General features: G+C 39.5%; 1 protein-coding gene across 1 annotated transcript in view; it reads left to right on the top strand.

The window, feature by feature from the left end:
- Positions 1–7,106: 7,106 nt before the first annotated feature.
- The window catches only part of LOC115186476 (zinc finger protein 2 homolog), a gene marked incomplete at its 5' end in the record, with an annotated part of 36,648 nt that continues 20,438 nt past the window's right edge, over positions 7,107–23,316 (top strand). Inside the window, 2 exons of the mRNA XM_029746100.1 lie at positions 7,107–8,092; positions 10,556–10,574. Of these exons, the coding sequence (XP_029601960.1) occupies positions 7,107–8,092; positions 10,556–10,574 (1,005 nt within the window). The remainder of the gene's footprint in view (positions 8,093–10,555; positions 10,575–23,316) is intronic.

Below are 23,316 nucleotides of genomic sequence, written 5' to 3'. Positions count from 1 at the left end.
CCGAGTCTGTTCATTATATACATCTACATGATGTATTGTTACACCATGTAGGAGCAGTATAGACCGAGTCTGTTCATTATATACATCTACATGATGTATTGTTATACCATGTAGGATCAGTATAGACCTAGTCTGTTCATTATATACATCTACATGATGTATTGTTACACCATGTAGGAGCAGTATAGACCGAGTCTGTTCATTATATACATCTACATGATGTATTGTTACACCATGTAGGAGCAGTATAGACCGAGTCTGTTCATTATATACATCTACATGATGTATTGTTACACCATGTAGGATCAGTATAGACCTAGTCTGTTCATTATATACATCTGCATGATGTATTGTTACACCATGTAGGAGCAGTGTAGACCTAGTCTGTTCATTATATACATCTACATGATGTATTGTTACACCATGTAGGAGCAGTATAGACCTAGTCTGTTCATTATATACATCTACATGATGTATTGTTACACCATGTAGGAGCAGTATAGACCTAGTCTGTTCATTATATACATCTACATGATGTATTGTTACACCATGTAGCAGCAGTATGGACCTAGTCTGTTCATTATATACATCTACATGATGTATTGTTACACCATGTAGGAGCAGTATAGACCAAGTCTGTTCATTATATACATCTACATGATGTATTGTTACACCATGTAGGAGCAGTATAGACCGAGTCTGTTCATTATATACATCTACATGATGTATTGTTATACCATGTAGGATCAGTATAGACCTAGTCTGTTCATTATATACATCTACATGATGTATTGTTACACCATGTAGGAGCAGTATAGACCGAGTCTGTTCATTATATACATCTGCATGATGTATTGTTACACCATGTAGGAGCAGTGTAGACCTAGTCTGTTCATTATATACATCTACATGATGTATTGTTACACCATGTAGGAGCAGTATAGACCTAGTCTGTTCATTATATACATCTACATGATGTATTGTTACACCATGTAGGAGCAGTATAGACCTAGTCTGTTCATTATATACATCTACATGATGTATTGTTACACCATGTAGCAGCAGTATGGACCTAGTCTGTTCATTATATACATCTACATGATGTATTGTTACACCATGTAGGAGCAGTATAGACCTAGTCTGTTTATTATATACATCTACATGATGTATTGTTACACCATGTAGGAGCAGTATAGACCTAGTCTGTTCATTATATACATCTACATGATGTATTGTTATACCATGTAGCAGCAGTATGTACCTAGTCTGTTCATTATATACATCTACATGATGTATTGTTACACCATGTAGGAGCAGTATAGACCGAGTCTGTTTATTATATACATCTACATGATGTATTGTTACACCATGTAGGAGCAGTATAGACCGAGTCTGTTCATTATATACATCTACATGATGTATTGTTATACCATGTAGGATCAGTATAGACCTAGTCTGTTCATTATATACATCTACATGATGTATTGTTACACCATGTAGGAGCAGTATAGACCGAGTCTGTTCATTATATACATCTACATGATGTATTGTTACACCATGTAGGAGCAGTATAGACCGAGTCTGTTCATTATATACATCTACATGATGTATTGTTACACCATGTAGGATCAGTATAGACCTAGTCTGTTCATTATATACATCTGCATGATGTATTGTTACACCATGTAGGAGCAGTGTAGACCTAGTCTGTTCATTATATACATCTACATGATGTATTGTTACACCATGTAGGAGCAGTATAGACCTAGTCTGTTCATTATATACATCTACATGATGTATTGTTACACCATGTAGGAGCAGTATAGACCTAGTCTGTTCATTATATACATCTACATGATGTATTGTTACACCATGTAGCAGCAGTATGGACCTAGTCTGTTCATTATATACATCTACATGATGTATTGTTACACCATGTAGGAGCAGTATAGACCAAGTCTGTTCATTATATACATCTACATGATGTATTGTTACACCATGTAGGAGCAGTATAGACCTAGTCTGTTCATTATATACATCTACATGATATATTGTTACACCATGTAGCAGCAGTATGGACCTAGTCTGTTCATTATATACATCTACATGATGTATTGTTACACCATGTAGGAGCAGTATGGACCCAGTCTGTTCATTATATACATCTACATGATGTATTGTTACACCATGTAGCAGCAGTATGGAGGTACAGTGGGGGACAAAATTGTTGACACCCTTGATAAAGATGAGCAAAAACGACTCTATAAAATAAATAATTAAAATACTGAGCTATATTGTAGTAAAATAAATAAAGGGAAATTATATTATTTTATACATTTATATTATACTAATACAATAAAAATAAAGGGAAATTATATTATTTGACACTAATACAATTGCTCAGAGAAAGAGATTAAGTGTAACATGTAATTCTCAAACGGTAGGGGTTTGAATTATTGCCACCCATGTTTTCAATACTCCAGCTCCCTCCCCTTGGGAGGATAACGACACTGAAATGTTTTGAGATTAGAGAACACATTGGAAGGGATCTTAGACCATTCCTCCAGACAGAATCTCTCCAGGTCCTTGTTTTATTTAGTCTGTCTTATGGACTGCCCTGTTCAATTCAAACCACAGGTTTTCAATGGAGTTCAAGTCTGAAGACTGAGATGGCCATTGAAAATGTTGATTTTTGTGCCCAAATAACCATTTCTTTGTGGATGTTGATGTGTCTTGCTGGAAGATCCACTTATGGCCAAGTTTCAGCCTCCTAGCAGAGAGGTAACCAGGTTTTGGGCTAAAATATCCTGGTAGTGGGTAAAGTTTATTTATTTATTTTATACAGTAATTTTTGCTCATCTTTATCTAGGGTATCAATAACTAGGTGCTTATTTTGATATCTAGTTATTTGACTGAATCAGAAATACAGATGTGGAGTAGATGTAGAGTTTGTTTAAAATTTTCATAAAAAACTGAACTAATCAAACAACACTTGTTGCTCTTTATACGTGTTGATATAATATTCATATTTAATGGAGAGGAAAAAAACGTTTCCCTAAACTGCTTTATAATATTATAATTCAATGAAGAATAAAAATAGTTTTCCCTCCTCAACTGCGTTTCCTCCCTCCAGACAGCAGATGGCGATATGTGTCTTTCAGGCGATGTTTCTAGTGTGACGTATAATCTAGTGGACGGAACGCTTCTTCAACAACTGCAGCCACCTCGGTAGCTCGCTAGCCGACAAAGTCTGAACATTCAAGTTCTTTAGACAATTTCGTGGTTTAATTGTCTCTGTGATTTAAACATAGTACTACATTTTATGTAATATTTACGTTGTAAGTCAGCTAGCTGGCTGGTTAAGTTAGCACTAGTCTAGTCGCTAATGCTAACTAGCTATTATCCCCGACCATGAGTTCACTAAGCTACTCTCCTCCTGTTAAAGAAGAAGAGGTCTGTTGGACGGAGAAAGACACTCTGGTTAAAGAGGAGGAGGAAGAGGAGGCTGTTACAATACAAAAACAAGTAGAGGGTGAAGCTGTTACCGTGAAAGAAGAAGAGAAAGACGTTACAGTGAAAGAAGAGGAAGACGCTTTCAGAGTGAAAGAGGAGGAGGATGTTACTGTGAAAGAAGAGGAGGATGATGCAGTTTTTGGAGTGGAGGATGAAGTGAAAGAAGATGAAGACGTTTTTGGAATGAAGGATGAAGAGGGGGAAATTACTGTCACATTAGAGGAGGACGAAGAAGAGAAGACTGGAGAACTGATTAACACCAGTAAACACAGTGAGTACTATCTTATAAAACAGGGACATTGATCTGATTAACACCAGTGAATACTATCTAATAAAACAGGGACATTGATCTGATTAACACCAGTAAATACAGTGAGTACTATCTTATAAAACAGGGACATTGATCTGATTAACACCAGTAAATACAGTGAGTACTATCTTATAAAACAGGGACATTGATCTGATTAACACCAGTGAATACTATCTAATAAAACAGGGACATTGATCTGATTAACACCAGTAAATACAGTGAGTACTATCTAATAAAACAGGGACATTGATCTGATTAACACCAGTGAATACTATCTAATAAAACAGGGACATTGATCTGATTAACACCAGTAAATACAGTGAGTACTATCTAATAAAACAGGGACATTGATCTGATTAACACCAGTAAATACAGTGAGTACTATCTAATAAAACAGGGACATTGATCTGATTAACACCAGTAAATGCAGTGAGTACTATCTTATAAAACAGGGACATTGATCTGGTTAACACCAGTAAATACAGTGAGTATTATCTTATAAAACAAGGACATTGATCTGATTAACACCAGTAAATACAGTGAGTACTTTCTATAAAACAGGGATATTGATCTTTTTTTTTTTTAAATTAAAATTTATTTCACCTTTATTTAACCAGGTAGGCAAGTTGAGAACAAGTTCTCATTTACAATTGCGACCTGGCCAAGATAAAGCAAAGCAGTTCGACAACATACAACAACACAGAGTTACACATGGAGTAAAACAAACATACAGTCAATAATACAGTAGAAAATGTGAGCAAATGAGGTGAGGTGAGATAAGGGAGGTAAAGACCAAAAAGGCAGTGGTGGCGAAGTAAATACAATATAGCAAGTAAAACACTGGAATGGTAGATTTGAAGTAGAAGAAAGTGGAAAGTAGAAATATAAATAATGGGGTGCAAAGGAGCAAAATAAATAAATACAGTAGGGGAAGAGGTAGTTGTTTGGGCTAAATTATAGATGGGCTATGTACAGGTGCAGTAATCTGTGAGCTGCTCTGGCAGCTGGTGCTTAAAGCTAGTGAGGGAGATAAGTGTTTCCAGTTTCAGAGATTCTTGTAGTTCGTTCCAGTCATTGGCAGCAGAGAACTGGAAGGAGAGGCGGCCGAAGGGGGAATTGGCTTTGGGGGTGACCAGAGATATACCTGCTGGAGCGCGTGCTACAGATGGGTGCTGCTATGGTGACCAGCGAGCTGAGATAAGGGGGAACTTTACCTAGCAGGGTCTTGTAGATGACCTGGAGCCAGTAGGTTTGGCGACGAGTATGAAGCGAGGGCCAGCCAACGAGAGCGTACAGGTCGCAGTGGTGGGTAGTATATGGGGCTTTGGTGACAAAACGGATGGCACTGTGATAGAGTGCATCCAATTTATTGAGTAGGGTATTCTAGGCTATTTTGTAAATGACATCGCCGAAGTCGAGGATCGGTAGGATGGTCAGTTTTATAAGGGTATGTTTGGCAGCATGAGTGAAAGATGCTTTGTTGCGAAATAGGAAGCCAATTCTTGATTTAACTTTGGATTGGAGATGTTTGACAGTCTAACCAGACAGTTGTCCACATATTCTAAGTCAGAACCGTCCAGAGTAGTGATGCTGGACGGGCGGGCAGGTGCAGGCAGCGATCGGTTGAAGTGCATGCATTTAGTTTTACTTGTATTTAATCTCTTACATCTAGACGTTCCGCTAGCGGAACACCTGCTCCAATATCCAATGATGGGCGTGGCGCGAAATACAAACTCCTCTAAAATCCGAAAACTTCCATTTTTCAAACATATGACTATTTTACAGCATTTTAAAGACAAGACTCTCGTTAATCTAACCACACTGTCCGATTTCAAAAAGGCTTTACAGCGAAAGCAAAACATTAGATTATGTCAGCAGAGTACCCAGCCAGAAATAATCAGACACCCATTTTTCAAGCTAGCATATAATGTCACAAAAAACAAAACCACAGCTAAATGCAGCACTAACCTTTAATGATCTTCATCAGATGACACACCTAGGACATTATGTTATACAATACATGCATGTTTTGTTCAATCAAGTTCATATTTATATCAAAAAACAGCTTTTTTACGTTGGCATGTGACGTTCAGAACTAGCATACCCCCCGCAAACCTCCGGTGAATTTACTAAATTACTCACGATAAACGTTCACAAAAAACATAACAATTATTTTAAGAATTATAGATACAGAACTCCTCTATGCACTCGATATGTCCGATTTTAAAATAGCTTTTCGGTGAAAGCATATTTTACAATATTCTCAGTAGATAGCCTGGCATCACAGGGCTAGCTATTTAGACACCCAGCAAGTTTAGCCTTCACCAAACTCCGATTTACTATTAGAAAAGTTTGATTACCTTTGATGTTTTCATCAGAATGCACTCCCAGGACTTCTACTTCAATAACAAATGTTGGTTTGGTCCAAAATAATCCATAGTTATGTTCAAACAGAGGCGTTTAGTTCGTGCGTTCAGGACACTATCCGAATGGTAAATAAGGGTCACGAGCACGGCGCATTTCGTGACAAAAGATTTCTAAATATTTCATTACCGTACTTCGAAGCATGTCAACCGCTGTTTAAAATCAATTTTTATGCCATTTTTCTCGTAAAAAAGCGTTAATATTCCGACCGGGAATCTGCAATTAGGTAAACAGCCGAAAGAAAATATATCACTGGGTCGACTCGGGCATGCGCCTAATTCCTTTGTCCTGTGATCGGCCACTTGGCAAAGGCGATAATGTGTTTCAGCCTGGGGCTGCCTCGACATCGTTCAGCTTTTTCCCGGGCTCTGAGAGCCTATGGGAGCCGTAGGAAGTGTCACGTTACAGCTAAGATCCTGACTCTTCAATAAACAGGCAAGAACAACAACACCTTGTCAGACAGGCCACTTCCTGCATGAAATCTTCTCAGGTTTTTGCCTGCCATATGAGTTCTGTTATACTCACAGACACCATTCAAACAGTTTTAGAAACTTTAGGGTGTTTTCTATCCAAAGCCAATAATTATATGCATATTCTAGTTACTGGGCAGGAGTAGTAACCAGATTAAATCGGGTACGTTTTTTTATCCGGCCGTGCAAATACTGCCCCCTATCCCCAACAGGTTAATCATCTGTCTGACTTTGTTGTTCACACAGGAGAGAGACGGGACTATCGTGGATCCTCTGGGGAGCCTCAACAACCTCATGCTGCTGAAGAGGCAGAGAAGAGTCTCTCCAGATCAGAACACCTCATTAAACACCTGCAAAGACCCACAGGGAAGAGAACTCACTGCTGCTCTGATTGTGGGAAGAGATTCACCTCATCAGGCATTAAAATTCATCAGAGAACACACACAGGAGAGAAACCTTACAGCTGTGATCAATGTGGGAAGAGTTTTACTACATCTGGCTCTCTGAATCTACACCAGAGAACACACACAGGAGAGAAACCTTATAGCTGTGATCAATGTGGGAAGAGTTTTGGTCAATCTTTCCATCTGACTCAACACCAGAGAATACACACAGGAGAGAAACCTTATAGCTGTGATCAATGTGGGAAGAGTTTTGGCCAATCTTGCCATCTGACTCAACACCAGAGAATACACACAGGAGAGAAACCTTATAGCTGTGATCAATGTGGGAAGAGTTTTGGTCAATCTAGAGAGCTGACAGTGCACCAGAGAATACACACAGGAGAGAAACCTTATAGCTGTGGTCAATGTGGGAAGAGTTTTGGTCATTCTGGACAGCTGACAGTGCACCAGAGAACACACACAGGAGAGAAACCTTACAGCTGTGATCAATGTGGGATGAGTTATACTACATCTGGCTCTCTGAATCTACACCAGAGAACACACACAGGAGAGAAATCTTATATCTGTGATCAATGTGGGAAGAGTTTTGGTCGATCTTGCCATCTGACTCAACACCAGAGAATACATACAGGAGAGAAACCTTACAGCTGTGATCAGTGTGGGAATAGTTTTACTACATCTGGCTCTCTGACTTTACACCGGAGAATACACACAGGAGAGAAACCTTATAGCTGTAATCAATGTGGGAAGAGTTTTACTACATCTAGCCAGCTGACTTTACACCAGAGAATACACACAGGAGAGAAACCTTATAGCTGTGGTCAATGTGGGAAGAGTTTTGGTCAATCTAGCCAGCTGACATTACACCAGAGAACACACACAGGAGAGAAACCTTATAGCTGTGATCAATGTGGGAAGAATTTTTGTCAATCTGGCAATCTGACAGTGCACCAGAGAACACACACAGGGGAGTAAACTTATAGCTGTGATCAATGTGGGAAGAGTTTTGGTCAATCTTGCCAGCTGACATTACACCAGAGAACACACTGTATTGTATATATACAATAAATGTATTGGAGATGAGTTTTGTTTGGGCTCGTTCCAAGGGGATGAGAGTGCTAGAAGCTAGTGAGTTTTAGGATTCTATAGAAAGAGAAAGGATAAAAAAGTATGATTGTATATTATTATTTAGAAATGTGTGTAGCCAGTAGACACCATGTTTATATTGTAGAAGGTGAAGCTTTGTAGATGATTATGTGAAATGGAAGTTGTAGAGATACTCTGAATGATCGGCTGAAAAGCCAACTGACATTTACTCCTGAGGTGCTGACCTGTTGCACCCTCGATATATATGACATATACTATTTTTTAACAGTTTCACTAATTCATTTTAATTAACTTAATCATTATGATTCAACATCAGTTCACCGTCTCACCTCATACTGTATTGGAGCAGCAGCAGCTGACTGCCCGGTTCAACATCAGTTCACCGTCTCACCTCATACTGTATTGGAGCAGCAGCAGCTGACTGCCCGGTTCAACGTCAGTTCACCGTCTCACCTCATACTGTATTGGAGCAGCAGCAGCTGACTGCCCAGTTCAACATCAGTTCACCGTCTCACCTCATACTGTATTGAAGCAGCAGCTGACTGCCCAGTTCAACATCAATTCACCGTCTCACCTCATACTGTATTGGAGCAGCAGCAGCTGATTGCCCGGTTCAACATCAGTTCACCATCTCACCTCATACTGTATTGGAGCAGCAGCAGCTGACTTGATCGTTGATACTAATCATCATGTTTGAATCTGAGAGTAAATAGAGCCGACTAAACTCTAAAAATGAAGGGTTCAACTGGAGTTGTTCTCAGATCCCCTAAGAACCGTAGGGTTCTTGGTCAATGAAAAACAGCCCCAAAAGGTTCTTCAAAGAACTTGTTAGAAGGTGGGTTCATCGAGGAACCTCCGTTGTTGCTGGACTTCTTCCGGGAACTTCGCAATTACAACTGAAAACGATGGTGACAAGTTTGGATGCGACAACAGTTAAAAAGGTTAATTTGGGTTGATGTTTGGCTCTGAATATGTCTCGAAATAATTTATTATAATAATACAACATACTAATAATGAATAACGAAGACAATGATGGTTTTCTGTGAATATCTTCCATAACGTTAATACAGTTAATGAACGTAAATATTAGAAAGCCGGGTTTGACCGTCGGCGTTGTATGAGCTACAGTACAGTACAGTTATCTAGCTAGCTAACGTTATGTCCTAACTAGGCACAACTAGGTTTGGATTATTTCCTCAACTATATTCTTTCCTATATATTGTATATCGTTTCCATAAAGCCAACATGGCTTTACACTCATTAACGTAAGTTTCCAATCTAGAGCAGTTCTCACTTTTGTGATAATGAACTAGCTAACGTTAGCTTCGTTAACTAACTAACTAACTAACTAACTAACTAACCAACCAACCAACCAACCAACCAACCAACCAACTAACCAACTAACCAACTAACCAACTAACCAACTAACCAACTAACTAACTAACTAACTAACTAACTAACTAACTAAGGACGGTGACCTGTCCAGACCAGATGTTACAACGAACTGAATCGTCAATGGAGGTCTTCCTCTTTATATAGCCTGCTACAGCATGCAATACTATTAACTCACAAGGGGGCATAACGTAACATGTACAATACTATCCCATTTTGGAAATGTTACATGGACAATACTATCCCATTTTGGAAACGTTACATGTACAATACTATCCCATTTTGGAAACGTTACATGTACAATACTATCCCATTTTGGAAACGTTACATGTCCGCCCCCTTGTGGAGGGAAATTAATATCTTAGCCTCTTATGGCTAGGGGGCAGTATTTTCACGGCTGGATAAAAAATGTACCCGATTTAATCTGATTATTAGTCCTGCCCAGAAACTAGAATATGCATATAATTATTAGCTTTCGATAGAAAACACTCCAAAGTTTCTAAAACTGTTTGAATGGTGTCTGTGAGTATAACAGAACTCATTTGGCAGGCCAAAACGTGAGAAGATTCTGTACAGGAAGTACCCTGTCTGACCATTTCTTGCCCTTCTTTGTCATCTCTATCCATTACAAAGGATCTCTGCTGTTACGTGACACTTCCTACGGCTCCAATGGGCTCTCAGAGCCCGGGAAAAAGTTGAATGACGTAATTCAAAGACCTGGCTGAAACACACGAGCGCTTTTGCTAAGTGGTTTATCAGAGGACAAAGGGCTTAGGCTCGTGCACTGGCCTCCCCCGCCTTTCTGTTTTTCCCTCTATTTACCGAAACACAGATTCCCGGTCGGAATATCATCGCTTTTTTACGAGAAAAATGGCATAAAAATTGATTTTAAACAGCGGTTGACATGCTTCGAAGTACGGTAATGAAATATTTAGAAATCTTTTGTCACGAAATGCGCCATGTGCGCGACCCTTATTTACCATTCGGATAGTGTCTAGAACGCACGAACAAAACGCCGCTGTTTGGATATAACGATGGATTATTTTGGACCAAACCAACATTTGTTATTGAAGTAGAAGTCCTGGGAGTGCATTCTGATGAAGAACAGGAAAGGTAATCAAACTTTTCTAATAGTAAATCTGATTTTGGTGAGTGCTAAACTTGCTGGGTGTCTAAATAGCTAGCCCTGTGATGCCGGGCTATCTACTGAGAATATTGTAAAATGTGCTTTCACCGAAAAGCTATTTTAAAATCGGACATATCGAGTGCATAGAGGAGTTCTGTATCTATAATTCTTAAAATAATTGTTATGTTTTTTGTGAACGTTTATCGTGAGTAATTTAGTAAATTCACCGGAGGTTTGCGGGGGTATGCTAGTTCTGAACGTCACATGCTAATGTAAAAAAGCTGGTTTTTGATATAAATATGAACTTGATTGAACAAAACATGCATGCATTGTATAACATAATGTCCTAGGGTTGTCATCTGATGAAGATCATCAAAGGTTAGTTCTGCATTTAGCTGTGGTTTTGTTTTTTGTGACATTATATGCTAGCTTGAAAAATGGGTAGTCTGATTATTTCTGGCTGGGTACTCTGCTGACATAATCTAATGTTTTGCTTTCGCTGTAAAGCCTTTTTGAAATCGGACAGTGTGGTTAGATTAACGAGAGTCTTGTCTTTAAAATGCTGTAAAATAGTCATATGTTTGAAAAATGGAAGTTTTCGGATTTTAGAGGAATTTGTATTTCGCGCCACGCCCATCATTGGATATTGGAGCAGGAACATCTAGATGTAAGAGGTTAGATGGTAGCTGTAGATGGGATTCAAATGCATAATGGTATTACTACAGTGTCTAGACTACCTCTTTTGTATAAATGCCCTTCAGAATCCAAACAAAGTATTGCCACGCAGCAAAATGTTGCATATAATCTTTCAAGTCAGCCTGATAAAATATTGAACAATTTGTGTACAAAGATATCTTGAAATGTGATATTAGGCCTGTATGGCAGTACTGTTACTGTATGGCAGTACTGTATTGGCTAGTGCTTTCTCCAATATGTTCTTCTATTTTACATTGTATGTAGATGCCATTTATCTTTCAAAATGTATTTAATATATATATTTGTTTTTTTGAAAGACTTCTTTGACACATTTTCTCTTCCTTTGAAATTCTTATAGGACAGAAGATGGACACAATGCAATTGGGATCAAGAAGAAGGTACAGATATGTTGTAGGACAGCTGCATTTGAAGTGTACATTTAACCTACATAGCAGTCAATACAAACTGACATCTATTAGCATACAAATGTGTGCAAATTATCTTTTCAGATCTTCTCAGAAATGAATCAAGTCCATGGAATGGATATAGACAAAAATATATTTCAAGGACTATCAGAGGTAGAGAGGCGAGGCAGGGGTGAGGACATCATCCTGCTATTTTGACAGTCCCTGAAGGACAATACAGAAGAGGGATCTGCTCTTATTCCTTCCCTTTCTCCAATGTATTTTGTAATGAAATTAGCAAGTGTAGTAAGGACATTGCTTTACTTTACTAGGACTGGAGACCACAGCAGCGATTCTGCTCTTGCCTTACCTCTTCAATGAGGACCCGAGTGGCCTTTATGTCCGTGACAAGGTATGTCTATGCACCAATCATCTGTTTCTTCATAAACATAGGTGTGCATGCTTATATAACACTACAGCTGAACATTTGTTATGTTCTTTGTTAATTGTTTGTGTATTAATCTTTTCTTACTTTTGTTGACACAGATTTCACTGCTCTTCACTCCTTTACTGCACATCGGTGGAAATCCATTTCACCATGAGAGTGAAATCCCGCTGGCCTTTGATGGGGAGAACATCCAGGCCCTCGAGGACGTCCCCATGAGAGTGAAATCCCGCTGGCCTTTGATGGGGAGAACATCCAGGCCCTAGAGGACGTCACCATGAGAGTGAAATCCCACTGGCCTTTGATGGGGAGAACATCCAGGCCCTCGAGGACATCCCCATGAGAGTGAAATCCTGCTGGCCTTTGATGGGGAGAACATCCAGGCCCTCGAGGACGTCACCATGAGAGTGAAATCCCACTGGCCTTTGATGGGGAGAACATCCAGGCCCTAGAGGACGTCCCCATGAGAGTGAAATCCCACTGGCCTTTGATGGGGAGAACATCCAGGCCCTCGAGGACGTCACCATGAGAGTGAAATCCCACTGGCCTTTGATGGGGAGAACATCCAGGCCCTAGAGGACGCCCCCATGAGAGTGAAATCCTGCTGGCCTTTGATGGGGAGAACATCCAGGCCCTCGAGGACGTCACCATGAGAGTGAAATCCCACTGGCCTTTGATGGGGAGAACATCCAGGCCCTCGAGGACGTCCCCATGAGAGTGAAATCCCGCTGGCCTTTGATGGGGAGAACATCCAGGCCCTCGAGGACGTCCCCGTGGGACTTGGGGCTCTGCTACGACTGGATTTTTTATTTTCCCTTCAATTTCCCAAAAATGTCAGAAAAACAATTATGTTGTTAAGTGACTGTGTTCTGGGGATCAGAGAAGTCGGGGTGAAGTTACCAGGGCCGGTCATAAAGATGGAGAACTTCCTAACATAACTAAGTGGATATGATATACACACTAAAGCTGAAACATCTGTATTTAGCATCAAGTCTACAATATTGTTAGTTTACCTATGATTCATTTTTAATGTTTTTATTGTTCATCCTTATTTTGTAACTGTCATGAAAATCACTATACATAGTAAATGTATTATTTATTATGGTCTGACATGTCTGCAGAAATGTTGCAATTTTGTAATGTGTTTTGTTTGGTAAATTGTTTTGAAAATATTAATTCACATTTGTGGTGCCACTAAATAAACAATGAATTATTTAAATCCATATTGTCAATATTGTTATTAAAATATATTTTTATAATGGAGGGAGGGTGGATAGGGAGTTTAAAAAATGAACCCCATAAGGTTCTTAGAGGAACCATGATAAGGGGTTCTTTGGAGAACTTAGAGGGGTTCCCACAAAAGGTTCTTCAAATAACTTATAGGGGTTCCCACAAAAGGTTCTTCAAATAACTTTTAGGGGTTCCCCCACAGTTCCAATTTGAAGAACCCCTACAGGATACTCCAGGAACCTTTACTTTTTAGAGTGTATATTGATAAAAGTCACCTTGTCCGAGAGACATTTACATAGTTATACACAGCCCAATTTGGGATGACTATTTTAGGGTGAAATAGTGGTCACAACAGACAGACCTGATATCGGCCATAATTCAACGTCCTTGGACGTCACGTGCTGAGTGGGTATGACCAAAGTTATTCTATTTAGCTAAATTTTTACACTATAATAAATGTTTCTGATGCCGCATCGCCCGTTTTCAAAGGGAGTCGTTGGCTTGTAGGGGCAGCCCCCCCCCCCAGACCTTAAGGGCAGTTTTATTTCAAATATAGTACCCGGACGGAGAAAGTCCAAAAAGCATTATATAGTTTCATCGTTAGGGTAACTTCCCCTAAAGTGGACACACTCCCATCAGTTTCTGAGACAACTGCCCAGACTTTGTAGACTGTTTAATAATGCTTAAACCTCTTCTTTATCAAATGATCCATTAAAGATACCAACTCAAAACCTACGTTAGTCTACATATGGGTTGTTTAAATTGTATCTAATTATATTCCCAGTATTACTTCATCAAATCTCTATTAATCGATTATACACACATATAATTCATAATATTTTCATATATTCACAGAATCCATATAAAACGTAAGAAATTCTCAGGTAGTCACGACAGCCATTCCATTTGCTTTTTCAAGGACTCTCCACAGCTACGAAGCAGCTCTCCAAACATACTCCCAGCAGAACCAAAAATAAACTTTTGTTTCCCGGACAATGACCGGATCGTCAACGGTTCTCTAACCTCCCAGAGACCACGGCAAAATCAAGCCTCCCAGGAACAATAGACCTTCTGCTGCTTTCTAAAATATCATCCCGCTCTCAATACCACCCCTGTGATGTTCTATGATGGGCAGTGAAGGAACCCCAAGATAACGTTATATCAAAGCTTATTATCCACATGTCAATCATCTGATTAAGCATATTTCTATATGAGGAACTATAGATCTATCTCTGTGAGGAACTATAGATCTCTGTGAGGAACTATAGATCTCTAGGAGGAACTATAGATCTCTGTGAGGAACTATAGATCTCTAGGAGGAACTATAGATCTCTGTGAGGAAATATAGATATGTGAGGAACTATAGATCTCTGTTACTATCCAAACTTCAGATTAAGACACAGTCACACAACTCTCATATGACAGTCACACAATGCTATTCCCAAACATACCTAATCAATTAGTTGTTTTTCAACAATATTTGAACATACAGGAATATTTTTATCTCATAGTTTTATCTCATTTCTATCTCATAGTTAGTTCCTAGGATAATGAAACAAATACATTTACATCTTTCAATACTTCTAAAATGGGGTCCAGGTTTACAACAATTACAGCTACACCTTACTATCTTATACTATACCATAAATGGTCTTAACTAGTAAACACAGATTCTAGTTTTCATCCAGTTTGCACAGATAGCTGACTCAGCCTCAGATTCTGACTGCGCCCTGTTTACACCTCCACACAGGAATACACACTCAGAGCCTATGAGGATTTTCTAAAAACTCCATTTTGCGTGCTTCGCTCACCTCTTTCTTTTTTAACTACTTTCGAGATGTGGTATCCACTCGGCTCGCTGCCTCTCAGATCAAAGGTGGGACCATCTGCTCCATTCCCGAAGTGTGGTCTTCCTGAGATCCCAAGTTAGAGGGATCCCTTGTACACCATTTACCCAGGTCGTCAGGAGCGGTCACCAAGTGAAGATTCACATCCCCAAATGTGCTTGTTATTTTCTTTAATATGAAATGAGGATTGACAAACTTATCACACAAGTCAGAGTTATTCTTAAAATATCTTTATTCACTTATAAGGCAGCAGGTCAATACAATACAGACATATAAAGTGAATCAATTGAGTGCTCTATGATAAATGATGGCTGGTCAACGAATCACCCCCAGATGATTCGTTGAGAGATGAATCACCCCCAGATGATTCGTTGAGAGATGAATCACCCCCAGATGATTCATTGAGAGATGAATCACCCCCAGATGATTCGTTGAGAGCCCCGAGACAAAAGTACAAAGGTATTTTAAAGCCAAGATACACCCCTTTCAACCTACATGACCAACAACAGATGTATAGAACGGGTCACAAGGTTAAGATTTGTATGAAAGATACTGTCTGCTGAGAATTATAAGTATCTGCTGTAAAAACAGTACTCTTTGTGTAGAGACCAGGGTCTGGGTCTGGGGTCATCTCTCCCTGGTACCATATAGAACAGAAACATTAACTCATGCTCTGGAATGCAGTCTCTTTAGGTTTTATCACCCAAAAGACATTGTAAATCTCCTGTCAGTGTTTTCTCCCAGAGGCCCATCCTCAGTAGAAAACACAGACAGGAGTGTTGAAATATGACAAAAGCTCTAGGCTGTTTTTAACCACTTCCGGTTGTCACAGGAAGTTCTTACTCAACACACGTTGTCTTTGGGGAAGACATAAACAGAATCCTGAATAAGAAGTCTCTACCTTAATAATTGACTGAATGACACATGGTTGAGTTGCGTGATTTTCACTATCTGCAGGTGGCCATATGACAATAGCTCTAGGCTGTTTTTAACAACTTCCGGTTGTCACAGGAAGCTCTTGCTTCACACACGTTGTCTTTGGGGTAGTCTCAGTCCTGTCTGATGCTGTCTGGTCAGTGAAACAGTCTGTCTCAGTCCTGTCTGATGCTGTCCGGTCAGTGAAACAGTCTGTCTCAGTCCTGTCTGATGCTGTCCGGTCAGTGAAACAATCTGTCTCAGTCCTGTCTGATGCTGTCTGGACAGTGAAACAGTCTGTCTCAGTCCTGTCTGATGCTGTCTGGTCATAAAGAGTATAACATTGTTGCTGCCCGTAGCGTTGAAGGCAAGGGAAGCCAGTGAGCATTTGGCTTCCTTTGATTGTGTTGACTGTGCTAGCTGTGCTAGCTGTGTTAGCTGTGCTAGCTGCGCTAGCTGCGTTAGCTGCGCTAGCTGCGCTAGCTGTGCTAGCTGTGCTAGCTGTGCTAACTGTGTTAGCGGTGTTAGCTGTGTTAGCTGTGCTAGCTGTGCTAACTGTGTTAGCGGTGTTAGCTGTGTTAGCTGTGTAAGCCGTTTTAGCTGTGCTAACTGTGTTAGCTGTGTTAGCTGTGCTAACCGTGTTAGCTGTGCTAGCTGTGTTAGCTGTGCTAATCCAAGTTTATGGTTTTAAAAAAGAGCAAAATTAAAGACAGATCGTAACTGTAGGTGCTGAACTCTCTGTGTCGTTTTAAAGCAATAGTCGTTTTGTCGTCCCTAAAACGTCTGAAACATATATTTTGCTTTGACCGTGCTGCACGTCACCTAACTGTTTGGTTACATGCAATACGCTTTGTGTGGACTTCACCGGACAGCGGTTGCTCTCTGGTTTTGAGATGAAAACAAATGTCTAGTTTAATTTATTCTGCCGCTGTGTCTAGTAGTAGTACCATCAACAGACAGCAGGGGGCAGTAGAACCTGTCTTCCCAGTGGAAAGGCAGACACAGTGGATTCATTTGTCTTTAATAAGATCAAACTGAACTAACTGCTATCTTGAAATGTTGAAAAAGTGTTTTTAAATAGGCATCCTATCATTTGAAAATTAGTTGAAAGGCTAAGTGATTCTCCTCCTGAGAAGAAGCTGACAGCCTTCAAACAGAGCAAAGAAAGTGGTCCCAAACAATATGTCAAAATGAATACAAAAATGATACAGCTGTCTTTAATAAGATCAAACTGAACTAACTGCTATCTTGAAATGTTGAAAAAGTGTTTTTAAATAGGCATCCTATCATTTGAAAATTAGTTGAAAGGCTAAGTGATTCTCCTCCTGAGAAGAAGCTGACAGCCTTCAAACAGAGCAAAAAAAGTGGTCCCAAACAATATGTCAAAATGAATAAAAAAATGATACAGCTGTCTTTAATAAGATCAAACTGAACTAACTGCTATCTTGAAATGTTGAAAAAGTGTTTTTAAATAGGCATCCTATCATTTGAAAATTAGTTGAAAGGCTAAGTGATTCTCCTCCTGACAAGAAGTTGACAGCCTTCAAACATAATGCAAAAAAAGTGGGCGTGAACATAGAATATTTTTGGGTCAAAAAAAAGAATATACAGCTGTCTTTAATAAGATCAACCTGAACTAACTGCTATCTTGAAATGTTGAAAAGTGTTTTTAAATAGCTCAGTCTTATCACTCAATATGAGTCAAAATCTGTCACTTCCAGGAGTGCTCATTTTGTCAAAAATGAAAAAATGAAAAAATTAACAACTCACAGCTGTGACCTCTATGGGCTACGGGGGCAGTATTGAGAATTTTGGAAAAAATATGTGCCCATTTTTAACTGCCACCTACACCAACTCAGAAGCTAGAATATGCATATTATTGTTCAGGTTTGGATAGAAAACACTCTGAATTTTCTAAAACGGTTTGAATGGTGTCTGTAAGTATAACAAAACTCATATTGCAGGCAAAAACCTGTGAAAAATAGATTAAAAAAAATGAGAATTTTGTGACTGTACTATTTAGTGTCATTGTTTAATAGATACCACAGTGAGAAAGGATTCATTTCGCAACTCCTACTGCTTCCACTAGATGTCAACGATCTTTATAAAGTTGTTTGAAGCGTCTGTGATGAACAGGGAGCAAATTAGAATGCAGGGAAGTTGACATGTCGTCACTTCATTTTTTCACGCCTGCGCATAAATCTGAGAAGAGTGCATTTGTCATAATCGTTTTTCTAGACAAAGAATAGGTTGTGTGAAAATATTACTGATGTTTACTGATGTTTCACGTTAAAAATGGACCAAAAGATTGATGCTAAACAACGTTTGACATGTTTGAACGAACGTAGATAGATTATTTACTAGGTTTTTTTAGCTTTTCGGCGTGATTTTACACCCCCACCCACCACGTTTTGTGGGAGCCTACTGAACGCTAACTACATGGTGTTATTTGGACATAAATTATGAACTTTGTCAAAAGAAACCACATTTGTTCTGGACCTGGGATTCCTGGCAGTGCCTTCTGATGGAGATAATCAAAGGTAAGGGGATATTTACAATGTTATTATGATATTAGATGCTGCTAACTGTATAGCCTAGCATGTTGTTATTAGCATAGTACCCCGTTTATTGCAAAATGTGATTTCCCAGTAAAGTTATTTTGAGATCTGGCCATTTCGGTAGCAATTACGAGATGATAATATATTATTCTTTGAATGACAATATTATAATTTACCAATGTTTTCGAATAGTAATTCCGTGATTTGTAACGCTGGATTCACTGGAGCATTCGAGCCGAAAAAAATTCTGAATTTCACCGCGACTGTAAATGCTGTTTTTGGATATAAATATGAACTTGATGGAACTAAAAATGCATGTATTGTATAACATAATGTCCTATGAGTGTCATCTGATGCAGATTGTCAAAGGTAAGTGCATAATTCTAGCTGGTTTTCTCTCAGTTGATGCCCTTCTCTATATTGGCTAAACATTACACACAGCTATTGTCAATGTACTCTCCTAACATAACCTAACTTTATGCATTCTCCGTAAAGCCTCTTTGAAAAACGGACAACGTGGTTAGATTTAGGAGATGTGTATCTTTCAAATGGAGGAAAATAGTTGATTATTTGAGTATTTGAAATGATTAGACTCTTGCAGTTTTGAATTCCCCGCCATGGTCACATGACAATGAATCCCAATACCGGGCAGGGATCCTCAACAGGTTTTAATAGACCCAACTCAAACATCTGCTATCTTGAAATGTCCAAAAAAGTTATTTAAATGGGCCTACCAGACATCTTCTTGAGAGAAGATAAGGTCAGGGACTCCTGACTGACTCTCTGTCATGTTGAAATAGGTTCTCCTGTCTTACTTTCTGTCATGTTGAGATTGGTTTCCCTGTCTTACTTTCTGTCATGTTGAGATTGGTTAGTTCTTCTTGAGAGAACTAACCCAAAATTAGTCCAACTAACCCAAAATTAGTCGAAAGGCTAAGGGATTTTCTAAATAGCTCAGTCTTATCACTCAATATGCGTCAAAATCTGTCACTTCCAGGACTGCTCATTTTGTCAAAAATGAAAAAATGAAAAAAATAACAACTCACAGCTGTGTTAATAGACCCAACTCAAACATCTGCTATCTTGAAATGTCCAAAAAAGGTATTTAAATGGGCCTACCAGACATCTTCTTGAGAGAAGATAAGGTCAGGGACTCCTGACTGACTTTACTCTCCGTCATGTTGAAATATGACAAAAGCTCTAGGCTGTTTTTAACCACTTCCGGTTGTCACAGGAAGTTCTTACTCAACACACGTTGTCTTTGGGGTAGACATAAACAGAATCCTGAATAAGAAGTCTCTACCTTAATAATTGACTGAATGACACATGGTTGAGTTGCGTAATTTTCACTATCTGCAGGTGGCCATATGACAATAGCTCTAGGCTGTTTTTAACAACTTCCGGTTGTCACAGGAAGCTCTTGCTTCACACACGTTGTCTTTGGGGTAGTCTCAGTCCTGTCTGATGCTGTCTGGTAAGTGAAACAGTCTGTCTCAGTCCTGTCTGGTCAGTGAAACAGTCTGTCTCAGTCCTGTCTGATGCTGTCCGGTCAGTGAAACAGTCTGTCTCAGTCCTGTCTGATGCTGTCTGGACAGTGAAACAGTCTGTCTCAGTCCTGTCTGATGCTGTCTGGTCATAAAGAGTATAACATTGTTGCTGCCCATAGCGTTGAAGGCAAGGGAAGCCAGTGAGCATTTGGCTTCCTTTGATTGTGTTGGCTGTGCTAGCTGTGTTAGCTGTGCTAGCTGTGTTAGCTGTGCTAGCTGTGCTAGCTGTGTTAGCTGTGTTAGCTGTGTTAGCTGTGCTAGCTGTGCTATCTGTGCTAGCTGTGCTAATCCAAGTTTATGGTTTTAAAAAAGGGCAAAATTAAAGACAGATCGTAACTGTAGGTGCTGAACTCTCTGTGTCGTTTTAAAGCAATAGTCGTTTTGTCGTCCCTAAAACGTCTGAAACATATATTTTGCTTTGACCGTGCTGCAGGTCACCTAACTGTTTGGTTACATGCAATACGCTTTGTGTGGACTTCACCGGACAGCGGTTGCTCTCTGGTTTTGAGATGAAAACAAATGTCTAGTTTAATTTATTCTGCCGCTGTGTCTAGTAGTAGTACCATCAACAGACAGCAGGGGGCAGTAGAACCTGTCTTCACAGTGGTAAGGCAGACACAGTGGATTCATTTGTCTTTAATAAGATCAAACTGAACTAACTGCTATCTTGAAATGTTGAAAAAGTGTTTTTCAATAGGCATCCTATCATTTGAAAATTAGTTGAAAGGCTAAGTGATTCTCCTCCTGAGAAGAAGCTGACAGCCTTCAAACAGAGCAAAAAAAGTGGTCCCAAACAATATGTCAAAATGAATAAAAAAATGATACAGCTGTCTTTAATTCTTAAGGTAGAGACTTCATATTCAGGATTCTGTTTATGTCTACCCCAAAGACAACGTGTGTGGAGCAAGAGCTTCCTGTGACAACCGGAAGTAGTTAAAAACAGCCTAGAGCTATTGTCATTTAAAACGCACATAGTGAAAATCACGCAACTCAACCATCTGTCATTCAGTCAATTCTTCAGGTAGAGACTTCATATTCAGGATTCTGTTTATGTCTACCCCAAAGACAACGTGAGTGGAGCAAGAGCTTCCTGTGACAACTGGAAGTTGTTAAAAATAGCCTAGAGCTATTGTCATATGGCCAACCAGCAGATTGTGAAAATCACGCAACTCAACCATGTGCCATTCAGTCAATTCTTAAGGTAGAGACTTCATATTCAGGATTCTGTTTATGTCTACCCCAAAGACAACGTGTGTGGAGCAAGAGCTTCCTGTGACAACCGGAAGTTGTTAAAAACAGCCTAGAGCTATTGTCATATGAAACGAACATAGTGAAAATCACGCAACTCAACCATGTGCCATTCAGTCAATTCTCAAGGTAGAGACTTCATATTCAGGATTCTGTTTATGTCTACCCCAAAGACAACGTGTGTGGAGCAAGAGCTTCCTGTGACAACCGGAAGTTGTTAAAAACAGCCTAGAGCTATTGTCATGTGGCCAACCAGCAGATAGTGAAAATCACGCAACTCAACCATGTGCCATTCAGTCAATTCTTAAGGTAGAGACTTCATATTCAGGATTCTGTTTATGTCTACCCCAAAGACAAAGTGTGTGGAGCAAGAGCTTCCTGTGACAACCGGAAGTTGTTAAAAACAGCCTAGAGCTATTGTCATATAAAACGCACATAGTGAAAATCACGCAACTCAACCATCTGTCATTCAGTCAATTCTTAAGGTAGAGACTTCATATTCAGGATTCTGTTTATGTCTACCCCAAAGACAAGGTTTGTGGAGCAATAGCTTCCTGTGACAACCGGAAGTTGTTAAAAACAGCCTAGAGCTATTGTCATATAAAACGCACATAGTGAAAATCACGCAACTCAACCATCTGTCATTCAGTCAATTCTTAAGGTAGAGTCTTCATATTCAGGATTCTGTTTATGTCTACCCCAAAGACAAGGTTTGTGGAGCAAGAGCTTCCTGTGACAACCGGAAGTTGTTAAAAACAGCCTAGAGCTATTGTCATATAAAACGCACATAGTGAAAATCACGCAACTCAACCATCTGTCATTCAGTCAATTCTTAAGGTAGAGACTTCATATTCAGGATTCTGTTTGTGTCTACCCCAAAGACAACGTGTGTGGAGCAAGAACTTCCTGTGACAACTGGAAGTTGTTAAAAACAGCCTAGAGCTATTGTCATATGGCCAACCAGCAGATAGTGAAAATCACTCAACTCAACCATGTGCCATTCAGTCAATTCTTAAGGTAGAGACTTCATATTCAGGATTCAGTTTATGTCTACCTCAAAGACAACGTGTGTGGAGCAAGAGCTTCCTGTAACAACCGGAAGTTGTTAAAAACAGCCTAGAGCTATTGTCATATGGCCAACCAGCAGATAGTGAAAATCACGCAACTCAACCATGTGCCATTCAGTCAATTCTTAAGGTAGAGACGTCATATTCAGGATTCTGTTTATGTCTACCCCAAAGACAACGTGTGTGGAGCAAGAGCTTCCTGTGACAACCGGAAGTTGTTAAAAACAGCCTAGAGCTATTGTCATATAAAACGCACATAGTGAAAATCACGCAACTCAACCATCTGTCATTCGGTCAATTCTTAAGGTAGAGACTTCATATTCAGGATTCTGTTTATGTCTACCCCAAAGACAAGGTTTGTGGAGCAAGAGCTTCCTGTGACAACCGGAAGTTGTTAAAAACAGCCTAGAGCTATTGTCATATAAAACGCACATAGTGAAAATCAAGCAACTCAACCATCTGTCATTCAGTCAATTCTTAAGGTAGAGACTTCATATTCAGGATTCTGTTTATGTCTACCCCAAAGACAAGGTTTGTGGAGCAAGAGCTTCCTGTGACAACCGGAAGTTGTTAAAAACAGCCTAGAGCTATTGTCATATAAAACGCACATAGT

This window comes from Salmo trutta, unplaced genomic scaffold, assembly GCF_901001165.1.
Source record: "Salmo trutta unplaced genomic scaffold, fSalTru1.1, whole genome shotgun sequence".
In the NCBI taxonomy this organism is placed as follows: domain Eukaryota; kingdom Metazoa; phylum Chordata; class Actinopteri; order Salmoniformes; family Salmonidae; genus Salmo; species Salmo trutta.
The sequence above is the reverse complement of the archived record's forward strand: the minus strand, read 5'-3'. Positions and strand labels throughout refer to the sequence as shown.